The sequence below is a fragment of the Prionailurus viverrinus genome, chromosome B2, assembly GCF_022837055.1.
Source record: "Prionailurus viverrinus isolate Anna chromosome B2, UM_Priviv_1.0, whole genome shotgun sequence".
Taxonomy (NCBI): domain Eukaryota; kingdom Metazoa; phylum Chordata; class Mammalia; order Carnivora; family Felidae; genus Prionailurus; species Prionailurus viverrinus.
Window position 1 is genome coordinate 68,532,677 of NC_062565.1, and position 18,195 is coordinate 68,550,871.

Genomic DNA, 18,195 nt, shown 5'->3' on the forward strand with positions numbered 1-18,195 from the left:
TTGATAAATTGTGTTTTCTTCTGTATTATTTTCATGTGGGTCATATTTGTTTTATTTTAAATTTCTTTTTCCTAGTATTTAAACCGAGGCTGCACTAGATACTTTGCTAACAAAGAAACTGACAAACAGATTTTACAGAACCGAAAAAGTCCTGAGGTATAGTAGGCTTTTTTTTTAAATTAAAATCTTTAATGCAAAAAAATCATACTGAAAGATACATTTTTTATTTTGGAGCCTAAATCATATTTCTTACTTTTAGGTTTATACTTTAAAAACTAAATGCTCATTCAAGTCTCTCTCACGGTGTATAACTCTGTCCCTCTCTTGGTATCTACAGAAGCGACACGTTTTGGTTCTTCTTGGTTAGGCCTCAATGCACTGCTCTTCTCTGGTTCTTTTTCCCCCACGGAGGGTATTATATTGCCTAAGAATTATCCTTTGCTAACATTTTCAAAACTTACTCTCACATTACCCACTTTGGATTAAGTATAAAATATGTTCTTCATAAGTTATTTTCTACTTTAAGCCTGAAGTAAGCTTTGAAGTAGACATTAAATAGGGTAAGCATTCTTGTCAACTAATGCTTATATATTATTGTATTTCTCTTTAAAACATTGTATTTCTATAATATATATTGATGTTACTAAATTATTATATTTCTGAGAGTAATTAGAAGTAATTATACTATTAATTATTTTAAAAATATTAAATCCTTAATCTAAAAATCTACAACTCTTACAAATTTTAATATGTAACATTCAAGTAGTAAGTAGTATTAAGTTGTAACTAATCAAGGAGCTTAAATTATGAAATAGTCAGGATTAATTATAGGGACTAGTTCATTTTGCCTTTATTAATTTTATTTAAAGATTTATATGAATATTTAGTTGTACAAGTTTTTATTATATGCAGCTTTTAATGTGTGAATCAGATGTTTTTGGCTCTTTTCAAAATGAGTGAGATGAATTATGTTTCTAATATATTCATAGAAAAGAACAGAAAGCAAATAAAAATTCCCATTATTTTAAATTCTAAGCAGATGAGTATGGTTAGTTTTTAAGTTGACATTTTATTTGTCATTTCAGACATAAATGTCCAAATTAAAAATTGTAAACTTTGTGTGACATTTATGGTTGGAACTTTAAGAAGTTACTTTAATATTTATTATGGTATCTTCTTTTGTCATGATAATCTATATTTTTATAAGGCATCATTGAAATATAGAAATTGTATTCTTTCCACTAAGATAACGGAAACATTTACCTATGGGATAATGCAGCTGTCCTCAGGGAAGAATATGTGTGTCTAAATGTGATCTTTGACATGGAAAAAAACTAGAGAGGGAAGAAAACTGGATTTTGCTCTCCAAAGAATACCAAATACTCTTGGCATTCTGCTAAGAAAAAAAAAAAAAAGTACTCTTTGTGATTCTAGAGGCAGCATACTTTGTTAGGTATTTTACTATATTATTGAGTGTATATATAAAAATATATAAGTGAATAATGGATTAATATGTTTAAATTACTTTTTATGTCTTCTTTATCAGGAGGATGAGGTGATCATTTTGACTAATTAGAATCCTTCGCCTAGTTCCATTTGAGTGTCTAAGCTGTGTGCAATTTTTAGGAGAGTGCAGTATTTTTAGTCTGCCATAATAGCAATATATTCATTAACATTTGATTAGAAACAGTTTTTAAATGAAGTAATGATTCAGTTGCAAGACTAAAAATTCTGCATGGTCTGTGTTTTTTGTTAACTTTGGCTGCATGTGATCATTTCCTTTGCTGCTTTTGAGAATGAAATTAAATTTCTTTATCTAGACATTTTCCAGAAATTTCACCCAAGCATAGTTAAGCATTTTAAAGAATTTTGTGGAAAGATAATCCCAACTTTAGCTGGGAAGCAATTGGCAACTGGGAGGAAAAAAGTCTCCTAGAAGTGTCTTTAATGGGCAATTAATTCTGATGCTGTGTTACTTAATGTTTAATTTTACCTATTCATTGTCAAGTTCTGGAAAATTCCTAGTCCAGTTTCTCTGTGTCCAGTAACTTTTATTTTTCTACTCCTAGTTTCTGCAGGCCTAACTTTCTTATTCCTTTTTCTGAGCTTTTTAATAAGTTCTAACAAATGAATACTTTAGATGTAAATTCTTTTAGCAAAGAAAACACATTTTTTCTTTATTTTTTCTGAAATGTGAGTCATTGCATAAATTTTTACAGTAAACACAATGCTTATTAATACACTTTACCTCATATATGCTTGTACAGAAAGATTTAAAAAGTGATTCTTAGGCCATGAAAATTGTTATTAGTCTGTCCACTATTTACCACTGCTGAATATTGGTGCAGTTGATGGCACTTAACCTAAAGGAGTATAATACTAAGTGTTAGATTTGAATTTTTATTATCATTTTTTACCTTAGTTCTTTTTGACCTCTGGATTAAGGTTGATTCCTTTCAACCACTGATATATTCTTATTTTTCAGTCAATTTATATTTTTATTTAACATATCCTACCATTATAATACATTAGAGCTAAAATTGTAATTTAGTTGGAAAACATCTCATTCCATCTTTTACTGCTTTTTATTTAGATAATTTTAGATTCATGGGCAGTTGAAAGAAATAATACAGAAAGATCCTATGTACATTTTTCTCAGTCATTTAGTTTTTGAATTGTTAGAATAGTAAAGTTTTCCCATTGACATATTTTATTTTTGCATGTTATATATAGTGCATTAATAGACTTTGTGTAGTGGTTTTAATATACTTAAATAATGAGAAAAGAGCAGTTAATTGGTATCTTCTTGTTTTGTAGTATCTTAAGGCAGGTTCCTTGAAAGATCCTCTGTTAGATGACCATGGAGATTTTATTAGAATGTGCACAGCCATGAAAAAGATTGGTTTGGATGACGAAGAAAAGCTTGATCTGTTCCGGGTAGTAGCTGGTGTCCTGCACCTTGGAAATATTGATTTTGAGGAAGCTGGCAGCACCTCAGGTATTTTTTATTTGTTCATTTGTTTGTGGTTGTTTTGTTTTAAAGACGAATAAAATTAGAAGTTCTGTCATTTCTTTGCAAATTCAATCTCTTTGTATGCAGGCTTTTTAATACCCTGAAATTTCTAGAATATATTGTGTTGTGTGGTAAATCTTGGAATGAAGGATGCTGCATTATTAGTCATTATGAGCTCTGTTTTGAACAAGTCAGTGATACTGAGGGGGAATAAATTCATTTTATGAAGGATAAGTAACCGTGACCAGCAGAAGGGTCATATTTAGTTAAATTTTTCAACTGATAATTCTACTTTGCCAGCATGTGCACAGCATAATTCTCTACCATATATTAAGGTATTTTAACATTTTTCTGGTTCATTGATATAAACTTGGATCAATTAAGGCAATTGAATATGTACCAGCCCATATACTTTATTATTTGGAAATGAAAATAGTTTATACATTATGCAAAATAAAAAGAACATGTAAGTGCCTTCATGATAGTAACATTTGAACTCCAGTGTTTCTACATAAACAGTAAGACTTTTTATGTAATCTTAAGTTGGATCCATGAATACAGGGGTTGGAAAACTGTGGCCCATGGCCAAATTTGACCAGCTGCCTATTTTTGCAAATAAAGTATTGGTAGAACAAAGCCACACCCATTCATTTGAGCCTTGTCTGTGCCAGCTTTCATGCTACAGCGGCAGAGTTTAGTAGTTGTGACAGAAACTGTATGGCCAGCAAAGCCTAAGATCTGACACTTAGAGAAAAGATTATTGACTCCTATATAAATACATTATTAAAATATTTTATATTAAAAATAAGTTAAAAATGTTGAAAGCACTATTTAATATAGTAGTCAATAACATGGACTTTAGTGTCAGAACCCAGAAGCTCTCTGACCTTTGCTTTTCTTTATATGTAAACAGCCCATGAGAAGTACTTTTAAAGTACAGTACCTAGCAATAGTATGCATATAAGGAAGGAGCACAAGAGGAAGGAAAAAAGAATATTTAAAAAATGTGTCTGCTTGGGGTAACTGAGTGACTCAGTTGGTTAAGCGTCCGACTCTTGGTCGTGATCAGCTCAGGTCGTGATCTCCCGGTTCATGGGATCGAGTCCTGTGTTGGGTTCCACGCTGACAATGCAGAGCCTGCTTGGGATTCTCTCTCTCCCTGTCTCTCTGTCCTTCCCTTGCTCATGCTCTCTCGTGCACGCGCGCTCTCTCTCTCTCAAAATAAATAAACTTTAAAAAAATGTGTCTGCTATTTGCAAGACCCTTCATATTTTGCGTTTCATCATAAACAACATATAATCATAATCTAAATTTCATAAAGATAATGAGGTAAGGGATATTATCTGCATTTTATGGAAGTGGAACCTGTACAGAAGTAATGTGGTTACTAATGAAATTGTAGATGTGAGAACTGGGTTCCACCCACATCTAACTAACTCAGGTACTTGTGATAATTGGCCCAAATTGCCCCCAGTCACTGAAACTTCCCAAGACTTCTGATCTGTGAGTGAGCAGACTAGAATAGATAGTCTTCATGACTCTCAAATTTAATATCCTGTGATGCTGTGAAGTCAATAATGTCACATGCAACACAGTGTAGTTAAGAGTATAAATTCTTGAGCCAGAGTATTTGCCACTAGGGTAGTAACCTGCCTGTGTGGTCTTGGGCCGGGAACTTAACTGCTCTCTGTCTCCGTTTCCTCACCTGTAAACTGAGGATAACAATAGTCCTTGCCTCATGTTGTATAGAGGAATAAATGAGTTAAATATTAAGTGATGTATATACTTATATCCAGTACATAATAATCACCATAATTGTTTTTAATGATTAAGTAAAATAAAAATACAGATTAATTCCAGTTTAAAATGAAAAATAAAAAAAGCAAAATCAGGTATGTTCTTAGTGTGCAACATATTTTTAGTTTTTTTGAAGGATTTGAAATTTTTATTTCGAATTATCACCCTATGATAGCACATGCAGATGTATACAGAGATCATAAACGTGGTGTGATCCAGTAGTGGAAAAAGCACTTACACAGTCAAAAGGCAAATAATAGCATGTATTTACATTAACTTTTATTTTTCTTTTCAAACTTCCTTCTGTTGAAAATGAGCAGAAAGCAGAGCAGATTGTAAAGAGCCACTGAATGAAGAAAATTAATAAACTAGGCTATTTTTGGCTATTTTTTATTTTAATAGTTCAGATTTTATTAATCTCCATTTTTTTCCTGTGACCCTTCCTATAGATCCAAATGGTTTCTTTCTAGTTAGAATGGAATCCCCCCCCCGCCCCCGCGCGCGCGCGCACACACACACACACACACACACACACACACACAGGGAGCTCAATTTTGGCATGTCTTTGCAACTTAGAAAAGCTATGGATATTTTTATAATTATTTTAAAAGAAAATTTATTCTTCTAAGTGTTTAGAAGACTCATATCGAAAAGTTTCTGCATGATGGCATATACAAAAAATGCCTAGTGCGACTTCCTGTGTTTTTTAAATTCTGCATGACAGAAGTAAATGCTACTATAACAACAAACTTAAAGAGTATTCAGAGAAGTTCTTTTCTGGAAGGAGAGTGACATGGAAACCTTACGTTGTTTTACAAGTGTTTTGCCTTTTTAAAACTTTTAAAATATATGTTTTCTTATGTTAGCCTTACATAATTTCTCAAAGTGTATAAGAAACCTTGCAAAATAGTAATGGTGAAATGTTTCGATACGTTAATGAATTTTTGATGGCCAGTTGATTGACTTACAAAATTTAGATAATCTATGTGTGTTTAGTAATAAATCAGTAGTAAGCTTATTTTTACAGAATTAAAGCTTTAATATATCTTCTAAGTATTCTTGTCCCCTTGTTCTTTTTCTTTGGTAACAGCTTAATTGAAATACAGTTCATAGACCATTCAATCCACCCATTTAACCTACACAATTCAGTGGTTTTTTCATATACTCAGAGTTGTGCAGTCATCACTGCAGTTTAGTTTTTTGTTTGTTTGTTTTAATTTTTTTTTCAATGTTTATTTTTATTTTTGGGACAGAGAGAGACAGAGCATGAACGGGGGAGGGGCAGAGAGAGAGGGAGACACAGAATCGGAAACAGGCTCCAGGCTCTGAGCCATCAGCCCAGAGCCCGACGCAGGGCTCGAACTCACGGACCGCGAGATCGTGACCTGGCTGAAGTCGGACGCTTAACCGACTGCGCCACCCAGGCGCCCCACACTGCAGTTTAGTTTTTAGAACATTTTCATCACTCCAGAAGGAAACCCCATACCCTTCAGCAGTCACTTCTCATTTCTTCCCAAATCCCTCAGCTTTAGGCAACCACTAATCTACTTTCTGTCTCTATGAATTTGCCTATTATGGGAATCTCATAGAAATGGAATCATACAATATGTGGTCTTTGTGACTGACTTCTTTCCCTTAGTATGTTTTCAAGGTTCACCCATGTTGTAGCATGTATCAGTATTACTTTTTTTTTTTTTTTTTGGCTGGGTAATATTCCATTCTGTGGATATACCACATTTTGTTCATCATTTCACCATTAGATGAACATTTGGATTGTTTCTGCCTTTGGCTATTATGAATAATGCTGCTAAAAACATTCTTGTCCATGGTTTTTTATGGGCATATGTTTTTATTTCTCTTGGATATATGCAGGAGTGGGATTGTTGTCATATGGTAACTGTGTTTAACCTTTTGAGGAACTGTCAGACTTTTTTAAAGTAGCTATATTCATTTCAGATCCTCATCAGCGATGTATGGAGGTTCCTGTTTGTCCACATCCTCACAAATGCTGTCTGATTATAGCCATCCTAGTGTGTGTGAAGTGTTTTTTATTTGCATTTTCCCGAAGGCTCATGAGATTGAGCATTTTTTCATGTCTTTATTGACCATTTGTATCTCTTTTTTGGAGAAATGTCTGTTTATATCCTTTGCCCATTAATTGGGTTGTCTTTAAAAAAAAAACCCTTTTTTTTAATGTTTATTTATTTTGAAGGAGAGAGAGAGAGAGCATGAGTGAGCAAGCATGAGCGGGGGGAGGGGCAGAGAGAGAAGGAGACACAGAATCCGAAGCAGGCTCTGGGCTCTGAGCTGTTAGTACAGAGCCCGACGTGGGGCTCAAACTTAGAGCCATGAGACCATGACCTGAACTGAAGTCGGATGCTTAACTGACTGAGCCACCCAGGTGCCCCAGTTAGGTTGTCTTTTTGTTGTCAAGTTGTAAGAGTTTTTTTGTTTTTTTTTAATTTTTTAATGTTTATTTTTGAGAGAGAAAGATAGAATGCATGTGGGGGAAGGACAGAGAGAGGGGGATAGATAGAATCTGAAGCAGGCTCCAGGCTCCAAGCTCCGAGCTGTCAGCACAGAGCCTGATGCAGGGCTCAAACTCATGAACTGTGAGATCATGACCTGAGCTGAAGTCAGACACTTGAACTGACTGAGCCACCTAGGTGCCCCATCAAGTTGTAAGAGGTTTTTAAAATATATATCACAGATACACGTTCTTTGTCAGATATATAATTTGTAAATATTTTCTCTAAATCTGTGGGTTGTCTTTTAAATTTTTGGGTCGTGTTCTTTGAAATATAAAAGTTTTTCATTTTTCTATTTTGAGAGAGGGAATGTAAGTGGGGGAAGGTCAGAGGGTGAGGAAGAGAGAGAATCTTAGGCTCCATACTCAGTGCAGACCCTGACGCAGGCTCATCTCACCACTGTGAGAGCATGACCTGAGCCGAAATATAGAGTTGGATGCTTAATAACAGAGCCATTTAGGCACCCCAAAAGTTCTTCATTTTGATGAAGTGTAATTTGTCTGAATTTTTTTCTGTTGCTTGTACTCTTGGTGTCATATCTAAGAAACCATTATTATTCCAAGATGATGAGGATTTTTAAAAAAAAATTTTTTTTTCAACGTTTTTTATTTATTTTTGGGACAGAGAGAGACAGAGCATGAACGGGGGAGGGGCAGATAGAGAGGGAGACACAGAATCGGAAACAGGCTCCAGGCTCCGAGCCATCAGCCCAGAGCCTGATGCGGGGCTCGAACTCACGGACCGCGAGATTGTGACCTGGCTGAAGTCGGACGCTTAACCGACTGCGCCACCCAGGCGCCCCCAAGATGATGAGGATTTATGTCTGTGTATTCTTCAAAGAGTTTAATAGTGTTAGCTCTTAATTTAAGTCTTATTGATGGTGTGAGGCAGGGGTTCAACTTAATTCTTTTGCACATGGATATCCAGTTGTCTCAGTGCCATTTTCTGAAAAAGCTGTTTTTGTCCCCAGTGAGTTATCCTGACAGCCCCTTATTAATATAGAATCTCATGGTGTATTTCTCGTGAGACCACTCTATTAAGTAGTTTACTAATTTGTCATGATAAACTTATGATTTTTACAAATTCTTTGTAGTTTTGAAATTAGTCTTCAGATGAATTAGTTATAAAAATTAAACCTTAACTATTAGTAAAATGTTTATTTTTAGAATAGTAGTAATAAAAATAATAATAGCTAACTTTTATATAGTGCTTACTGTGTACCAGGTACTATTCCAAGAATGACACATATGTAACCTCATTAATCTCTATAACAACCTTATTAGGTAAATATAGTTAGTATTCTCTAAATGGATAAGGAAACTGAGCACAGAGAGAATAAGTAACTTTTTCAGGGTCACACAGCTAATGAGTCTTACAGCCATATCAGTGCAGAGGCACATTGCAGTATAGTGTCTTTCTGTATAATGCTTTTTAGAACAGCCTCCATAAGTATAAATCTATGTATATGACGTACAGGTAATCGCCGTTGCCTCCTCACACTCTTCCTGTTTCCCAAACAGGAAGCATAAGCACATGCATATGCATGCGTGGGTACACACAGCACACCACACCACACACACACACACACACACACACACACACACACACACACACAAAACCTCATATGTTGACAGACATCCACACTGACCTACTGAAGTGCCACCATTTGCCATTACAGTTACGTCTTGAAGTTTTCAAGAATTGTATGAATTTTAATGATAAGCTACTATATTTCTCTAGAGATTTACAAGGATTATAATCTATCATTAGTGTATTTTGCTTGCAGGGTCATAAAAAATGAAACAGTGGCAGGTTAATATTGATGAGCAGAAGTCCATGAGATATCATGGACTGCCTCAAGTGTGGATCTCCCACTGACCTTGGCAGTAGGAATGTCTGACAAAGATGGTGAAAAAGTGAGGTGAAATTATAAGTCACAGATAAACCCGGTCTATTCCATAGATTTATATGTGAAGTCTACTTCTAAGAAATGGATCTTGAAAATCTAGTTTAATATAATGTCTTTTAATTTCAAATTTAAATGTATTTTCATTAGGTGGTTGTAATCTGAAGAATAAATCTAATCAGGCATTGGAATATTGTGCTGAATTACTGGGTTTAGATCAAGATGATCTTCGTGTAAGTTTAACTACAAGAGTCATGCTAACAACAGCAGGGGGCACCAAAGGAACAGTCATAAAGTAAGTTCCTTAACTCATTGCTCTGTAAAAGTACTGCCTTGTTGTTTGTCAAGGAAATATCGTTCTTTGACAACATGGAGATTTAAAGTTGATCTTTTGGATGATTCATTTCATTATAATGTTCTAAAACACGTGCTCGATAATTAGAATTCTGTGCATCTTACTGCAGTAATCTACTATATAAATAAATGCTGACCTCCACAGCTCTTAAAGTTGTTCCTTGCATCTAGATATGCTGCATGGCACAGATTTGAAGTTTATAAAGTAAGAGTGGTTTACTTGTACAGCTACAAAAATATGAGTTGATTATGTTAATCAGTATTTGTTTTAGGCAATGTTTTTTCAGTTTTTCAGGACAGCTGGTTTTCTTTTTTTTTTTAATTATAATTCATTCTTTTGAAGTGTACAGTTTAGTATTTTTTAGTATATGTACAATCTTGTGCAGCCATTACCATTATTTAGTTTCAGAAGGCAACAGACCATTTTATTTTAAAAGTGATTTTCCTTACAAATGGCATGTTCTAAAACTTGTTTTTTTAACTTTTTTTAAATGTTTATTTATTTTGTGAGAGAGAGAGAGAATCCCAAACAGGATTTGCACTATCAGTGTGGAGCCCTACATGGGGTTTGATCCCACAGACCGTGACATCATGACCTGAGCCAAAATCAGGAGCCAGACAGTCAACTGACTGAGCCACCCAGCCACCCCTGTTCTAAAACTTACTGAGGAGAACTCACTTTAGTAAAACACTCAGCGAATGTAATTTCCCCATACCTCTCAGATTCTTCATTTAGAGGAAATTACAAATGACAAGAAAATAAGAGTCTAGCCAGAATTTCTTAAATCTGTAACCAAGAATTTCTAGGTTGTGTTTGGGTATCTGTACATTTTTGGCTCAATATTTTGTTTTAGACATTTCTGTTTTTGATACATAAAATAAATTTGATATTCAGCCATCATTCTGGGGGCACTGTAAGATCTTCACTTACGGGGGGAAACAGTCAGATCCTCTATCCCTTGCTAAATAAGGCAGGGAGTGAGTTCTAGTGACATATTTCAGGAAGATTTTCAACAAATTAAACCGGGAGGATGTAAAAACAAACTTTTAGCCACTCAGATAATTTGGTAGCTCTTACGCTTTGGGAAACATTAGCAAGATACGTTTAGCCTGATTATTTGCTAAGCTGATTCCAAATTATTATAAAGAAAACCTTAGCAAGGAGGGTGCATAGTTGTGCCATACAGTTGCTTGGTGCCTTAGAAATATTTCTGGGGTCCATGGAAAGTCTGGATAAAGCACAGGTGTGTGATTTTCAGGTAGCATTTCCTCCATTTCCCCTTTGTTGCAAAGCACTTCTTTTATGTGTTCTATGTATGGAGTGCTCACATGGGATTCACTTACGAAAGGGTTCTGTTGCAGGAAGTTGGAAAACCAGTTTAGACTTTTAAGGTTACTTCCAAATTTGACAATTTTTCTGGTGTTCTCGTGGTGCCCCATACTTACCTTTGTGATAGCATTTAGCAAGGCGTTTGAAAATTCACTTTTATGGCAGTTTCTTAATCAGATTTTAACTTTCTTGAGGAAGAGGGCTGTGTGTCTATGTCTGCGACATCAAATACTGTAACAAACACCATATAGTTACTTATATTAAATAGAATTGGACAGTTTGAATTTTAAGATGTAAGCATTTATTCCCAGTGTTAAACAAGGTGCCAAACTTTAGCTTGAATTAAATAGTTTCTTTTGTGTTTGAAGAAAGTTAAAAGGAAGATTATTCCTCTGAATGATTTTTTTTATATATTCAGCATATAAAGTATAAATTAAGATCGTCAGTGGTTTGAGCCTAAACTTCTTTTACTCAATAATACATTTTTTTATCTATGTGTAGATAATTTCTATAGTTCTTTTAGTATGCTTCTTGCCTCATTTATCTGTGCCTATTCACAAATGACCTTTTGTAGCTATTTATTTTGTTCTTCACAGTGAATGTGTTTAGATACCCTTTGATTTTGGGTATCTGGCATTATTTTCACAATTATTACTGTAAAGAATTTTCATTGGTATAGTCTTCTTTTGTAGGGTACCCTTGAAAGTGGAGCAAGCAAACAATGCTCGCGATGCCTTGGCAAAGACTGTCTATAGCCATCTTTTTGATCATGTGGTCAACAGAGTAAATCAGTGTTTTCCTTTTGAAACATCATCTTATTTTATTGGAGTCCTAGATATTGCTGGTTTTGGTAAGTATAGTTTTGTTTGTGAATTTGTATGTTATTTTTTATTCAGTTTTTCACATATATCTAATATTAAAAGAACCATTTTTTCCCTTGCAGTACCTTTCACTTGATATGTTTTCAGTTATGTGTCCATACCTACATTTCATTTTGTAATATGATTTAATTAGGAAGCTGATGCTTAACAAAAGGAAAAACTCAGAGGTTTTGGTCACACTAATGCTAATAATAAAACATGTTGATTGAAACCATTATAGTTAGGAAATGTCTCTATACTCCTAAATGAATACAACTGAATAAAGGTAAAGTCTTGAGTCCTACTAATAAAGAGGATTAAGTCATTAAAACCACTGACTACAATGTAATGCTGGATATAAGTTGACCTAACATATAACCCAAACTCATTGCTATGTGTAGAAATTCATCACTAGTGTTAACAGATTGCTATTTCCAATGAATTTCCACCAAATGAATAAATATGTTTATTAAAGATATTTTATACATGTAACTACATAATATAAATATAAATATATATTCAGGGTAGTATATATTAATTTATATTCAAGATAAATGTTTGAGAACAGCCACGGAGCTGTGCAACCAGAAATGAAAAGAATCACTAACATCTGAGTGCCAGATGTATTGTTGTGAATGACTGTTTTGTAAAAATCTCCAAGTAAATCGGACCATTTTTATATTGGGCTTTATCAATGTGAGTGTTCCTTCTGGCTGCGTCGGAATGGTGTTTTCCTCCTGTGTAGTTTGCTTTTGCCAAGAGAAGGTATGAGTATTTACTTTTGGGGAGGGGTAGAATTTTGGTTTTGATGTGATACATATTTAAAAATTTATAATTATTACCTTTGGTTCAAAGGTAGAAAAACACTCATCACTGAGGTAAAATTTTAAAATCTTCAGACATTGGTTCCTGGTCTGCACCAGTTTTAGTGTAACAGGCACATAACAGAATCATAACATTTTAGAGCTACAGGGATCTTAGAGGTAATGTAATGCAGTCTCTTTACTTTAGAAATGAGTGAGTATTCGTAATATTTTTTAACTATAATTTTACTGATTATACAGAAAAAGATTTAAAGCACTTGTCTTTTAAGCCACTTTTGTTCTTCAGTTAACTTAGATTGCTTTAACACCTTGTGCTTAAGAAACTGGTTTAAGTGGTTTACGTTTTGTATCTTTTACGATACGACATTTATCTCCTTTAACGTGTACCTTTTTTGTTAAGTAAAATGCAATTATTTTCAATACTTAATTGAAATACCTAACAAAATTTGTCTTGAAATAAGAGAATTTGGGGAGTATAATGCAAATATATGTATTTTTTTACTTAATTTTAAATTAAACATTGACATAATAAAATTTTATCCAAAGATAAATTTATAGTATGAAGTTGATTTGATGATGACTTTTGACTCTGGTTTTATGTTTTCAGAGTACTTTGAACATAACAGTTTTGAACAATTTTGCATCAACTACTGCAATGAAAAGCTTCAACAGTTTTTTAATGAAAGGATTCTGAAGGAGGTAATTGCCATTACAATTTAAATTTAAGAACTGCATTAAGCTATTTTAATTTCAAGGAACAGAGGCATGCTGCCCCAGTTGATGGGGTATAATATGTAAGGTGGCCCAGAGGATCAGAGATGCCCAGAAAAGGCCCCAGGGGCTAGCTGTTGCTCAGGCACAACAGAAGTGTTTGTTGATACAGTGGAAGCTTAGGGACCCAATAAAAACCCTAATAGGCATCTCAGAAGTGAACATCTGTTGCTTCCTAGTGACTTTTGCTAGACTTGGTATTTCATTTGTTTCTTTTCCTGAGTCTGTTGCCCCTACTTCTGCCACTGCCAAACAACTTTCTACTCTATCCCTGACGTTGGCATCTCCCACCCTTCTTCTATGTCTCTCTGCTTCTGCCCACTCTGCTACGTGCTCACCCTCTCTCTGTGTGTGTCAGGAAAGCCACCAGATTGAGGGATGCAGTGGGGCCATTTGCTTGGAGTGCCTCTGGGCATTGTATTCTCTGCCACACTACTGTGTGCACTGCCCAGGCGCCTGTCAGTGGTGTGCCTATGGCTGGCCTCCAGTCTCTGGTCCAGGAAGGGGCTTGCTGCCACTGCTCCTAGTGAGTAAGTGGACATGGCCAATACTCACAGTCCCGAGTCTAGGAAAGTTATAATTCTTTAGAGTGCAGAATAAGTAAAGATAGGTTTGGATCAGTTGATTTGTGATTAGGCTCCCCATTTTTACCTTATGTTTGAATTCTCCAGTATTTAACTACCAGTACCCTTGACTTTCCTTCCTTTGTGCTTTTTGAGATATGTTCTACTGAATGTGGATGGTAGAGTTAGAGGGAACTTAGAAATGATCTAGTTCAGCCTTTTATTTTACAGACGAAGAAAGTGAATTTCCAGAGCAGTTTAATGACTGCTGCAGGTCTGAACCTACCTTCCAGCTGCCTGACTGACAATACTGTTTTCTTCTCATACTAGCATTGCTGTTTTCCAGTTCTGTTCTTAACTGTATCTGGATCTGAAATGTGAAGTATTCTTTCCTGTTCCCATTCCATTAATCTTTTCCCACATGTTTGTTATGTTTTTGTCTTTGTGGGTTTCCCAGCACATTCATTTTTATACTTTTTACTTGTATACTATAGTTAAAGCCAGTTCTGGCATAAATAAACAGGTAAACCAAATACTTAGCAGTTAAGATAATTACTCTGAAAATGTTTTATCCAGCCACGTTAGTTCTTCCATTACTATTTGAAGTTGTACATGTGTACTTCTCACTTAACCTCCCCTAATTCTTCCCTTCCATGCCAGCCCAGCAAACTTTATCTAGAAACATAACGAGGAAACAGTATCTTGATATATGTTTATTTCTTTAACAGTTCCTTAAAATAAATGTTTGGGGGTACCTGGGTGGCTGAGTTGGTTAAGTGTGTCCTGACTCTTGATTTTGACTCAGGTCATGACCTCATGGTTCATAGGATTGAGCCCCAAGTCAGGCGCTGTGCTAACAGCATGGAGCCTGCTTGGGATTCTTTCTCTCAAAATAAATAAATAACTTTAAAATAAAATAAAATAAGATAAATGTTTGGATTTCAAATTCCAAATTCAGATTGTGTCTCAAATGGACGGGACTTCTAAAATGATAGGAACCTTTTCTAGTATATCTTGTGGGAGGAAATATTTAAGCATTCGGGAAAAAAAAGATTAAAATACATGTCAACCTACACTCATTTTGTTGCTCACCCATCTGTAGTAAAATCCTTTTTTTTTTTTTTTTTAATTTTAAGAAGATACCAGACTTAGTCTAGGAACTCAACTTTAATTTGTAAATTATTTTTCCAAATTACACTTATTTTTCCCAGTAATATATTCCTTATATATATCACTGTGTAGATACTAGAACCCATTTGCAATTAATTGCTGTTTCCTTGATTTTAGTGCTTGTCTGTATATGTTAAGAAATTTCTCCTGTCTTTGGACAACAGTTTAGGACTAAAACAGTTTAGTTTGTTTAGCTCTTCTTTAAACTTTTAAAAATTATCACAGCCGGATTTTACATTCTTCTGTAAATTTCAGGGGTTGGTAGACTCTGGCCTTTGGGAGAAATCCAACATGCTGCCTATTTTTGCAAATGAAGTTTTATTGGAACACAGCCATGCTTTTTCATTTACTGTTATCTGTGGCTGCTTTTGTGCTGCAGTGGCATAATTAAGTAGTTTTGACAAAGACACTATGCTTTGTCTCCCTCCCTCTCTAACCTCTTTTTTTTTCTTCCCCTCCCTCATGGACTTCTGTGATTGGGGGTGGGAGGGAGGGGAGGGTGGGTGATGGGTATTGAGGAGAGCACCTTTTGGGATGAGCACTGGGTGTTGTATGGAAACCAATTTGACAATAAATTTCATATTTAAGAAAAAAAAAGACACTATGGCCCACAGCTGAAAATATTTACTGTCTGGTCCTTTACAGAAAAAGTTCGTTAACTCTTGGTCTATTTTACTGAGAAGTTTGACTTTAAAATTGCTAACGGGGTGCCTGGGTAGCTCAGTTGGTTGAGCGTCTGACTCCTGATTTTGACTCAGGTCATGATCTCATGTCGGGCTCCATGCTGAACATAAGACCTCCTTGGGGTTCTCTCTCTCCCTCTGCCCTTTTCCCCTGCTCGTGCTCTCTCCCTCTCTAAAATAAAGTAAAATTAAATTTAAAAAATGAATTTAAAATTGCTAAAGATATTTCAAAGCCTTGGTATTTCCTTGCTTTTGAATGGTTATAAACAGATCTGCATATTTCAAGAAAAATATGCTTATCTGCAGGAGGGAAAATTTCCACATATGTAAATTATATGTTGGCCATTTAATTTCTGACTTCATATTGCTTTAGGGACAAGGATTTATCTTCCCTAATGTTTTGTAAGTCTCTTTAGCTCCTGAACTTATTGGTATGAACCTTTGTACTCTGGACTAATCAGTAAATGTTATGATCAGAAGTGGCACAAAACAAGCCATTTCTTATACAGTATTTCCATATCTATGATTATGATTATTTCATTTTAGGAACAAGAACTCTATCAAAAAGAAGGTTTAGGTGTTAATGAAGTGCATTATGTGGATAATCAGGACTGTATAGGTATGTTTTTTTATTCCACTTTTGGGAACTATGGGAAGATATAGTGAATGCTTTTACTAGTAATTTTTCTGTGCTCTGTGATTGATATTACTAGTTATAGGACTTGAAGCTGTGGTATTGGAGAGGTTTTACTTCTCTGGTACTACTGGGAATTTATTTTTCCTACCAAGGCATCAAATTCAGTATGTTGAAAGTTTTCCTAAAATTTTTTCTGTTTGCTGTGATCAATATTTTTGTTCTTAAACCTAACGTGAGTAACTTAAGAAGGAAACAGGGGTGCCTGGGTGGCTCAGTTGGTTAGGCATTGGGCTTCAGCTCAGGTCTTGATCTCACGGTTCATGGGTTTGAGCCCCGCATCGGGCTCTGTGCTGACAGCTCAGAGCCTGGAACGTGCTTCAGATTTTGTGTCTCCCTTTCTCTCTACCCCTCCCCCGCTCACGCTTGGTCTCTGTCTCTCTCTCTCAAAAATAAACAAACATTTAAAAAAAAATAAATAAAAAAGAAGGAAACTAAACTGCTTAAGTAGTAAAGGGATGAATTACTCACCTAAGGAAACCCATGTTAGCCAGGCTCCAAGTGAGGTTTTTCAGTGTTTGGCTCTGTGGTTCTGCAGTTCCCTTATTTCTGTTCCCTGCTTTGGCAGCACCCTCTGGCCAATTGAAAGTTGGTCTCACAAGTTTCGTGAGTCATATCCAGATAATGCTGTGCAGTAGGAGAATAGGGTCTTTGTTTTTCTTGTCTGTTTTTATCAGTAAAGAAACCTTTTTCTCTCACCTCTGAGCTAGTGCTTAATCTTCCTTTTCTTTCCCACCTCACCTCTAAAATCAACTGTTGGTCAAACTTTGTTTTTTGCAAACTCATTTCACAATGGAGTCAGTAACTCATGCTACATTTGGACAAGATAGTGTAATATAATAATAATAATAATAATAATAATAATAATAATAATGCTTCACATTGGCACAACTTTTCAAAGCACTTACATGCTAGTTGGCTCACTGAGCATTGCCTTTACATATCACAGCTTTTCTCAGATCTCTGTGCCTTTGATTTTGTGATTCGATATCTTGGCTGGAATTCCTCCCCTGCCATTTATCTTTCAGCACACTTTCATATCCTTCTACACCTATCAAAATACTCATTTATGGTTTAGTTCTGCATGCCCCCCCTTCACCATCACCAGTTGCCTAAAAAGCATCATTCTTTGAGCAATGCAGTTCGAATTTTGATTTCTCTTCTTACATCCTATGGCTTTTGAAGTCTGTCCCATTTAGTAGTTTCTATATACTGTATTTGAGCACTTTATAGTTATTTTGTACAAGCAAGAAATTCAAACAACATGAAGGGAGCATAAAAATGTCCTGTTACTGAAGTTTTGTTGGAAGGCATTTGAATCACTATTGAAAAGTAGGTTTTAAAAGCTAAGTATGAAAAAGCTTCTGTACTTTTACTTCATTTTGAATGTAGATATCATATGGAAGAGGAGGAATTTTTGGTTCCTTAGCTTCTCATCCAAACTTACAAATTGGAATGGTTTTACATTAATCATATGTTTATGAATTTGTTTTTCTAGAACCTATATTAGTTTCCCCTGCTATCAACATTTTTATGAAACTTTTCATAAACCAAAATAGTGTAAATCAGAGAAGCAGTTACCATTTTGCAAATGCGAAAATTCTTTTTGGGTTTCTTTCTATGAAAGCAGGTACTAATATAGGCCTTTTGTAAAAGTGAAGTGGCATAAAGCAACTTTTCCATAGTGGGGGAAACCTGTTTA

The 18,195-nt window shown here is 35.1% G+C and overlaps 1 protein-coding gene across 4 annotated transcripts in view; it reads left to right on the top strand.

Moving 5' to 3' along the window:
* MYO6 (myosin VI) overlaps positions 1-18,195 on the top strand; it is a 147,233-nt gene that overhangs the window by 83,546 nt on the left and 45,492 nt on the right. For all 4 annotated transcript variants that reach the window (XM_047858979.1, XM_047858981.1, XM_047858982.1 and 1 more), the window contains exons 10-15: positions 76-156; positions 2,818-2,998; positions 9,395-9,539; positions 11,621-11,778; positions 13,220-13,311; positions 16,346-16,418. In XM_047858979.1, the coding sequence (XP_047714935.1) occupies positions 76-156; positions 2,818-2,998; positions 9,395-9,539; positions 11,621-11,778; positions 13,220-13,311; positions 16,346-16,418 (730 nt within the window). The remainder of the gene's footprint in view (positions 1-75; positions 157-2,817; positions 2,999-9,394; positions 9,540-11,620; positions 11,779-13,219; positions 13,312-16,345; positions 16,419-18,195) is intronic.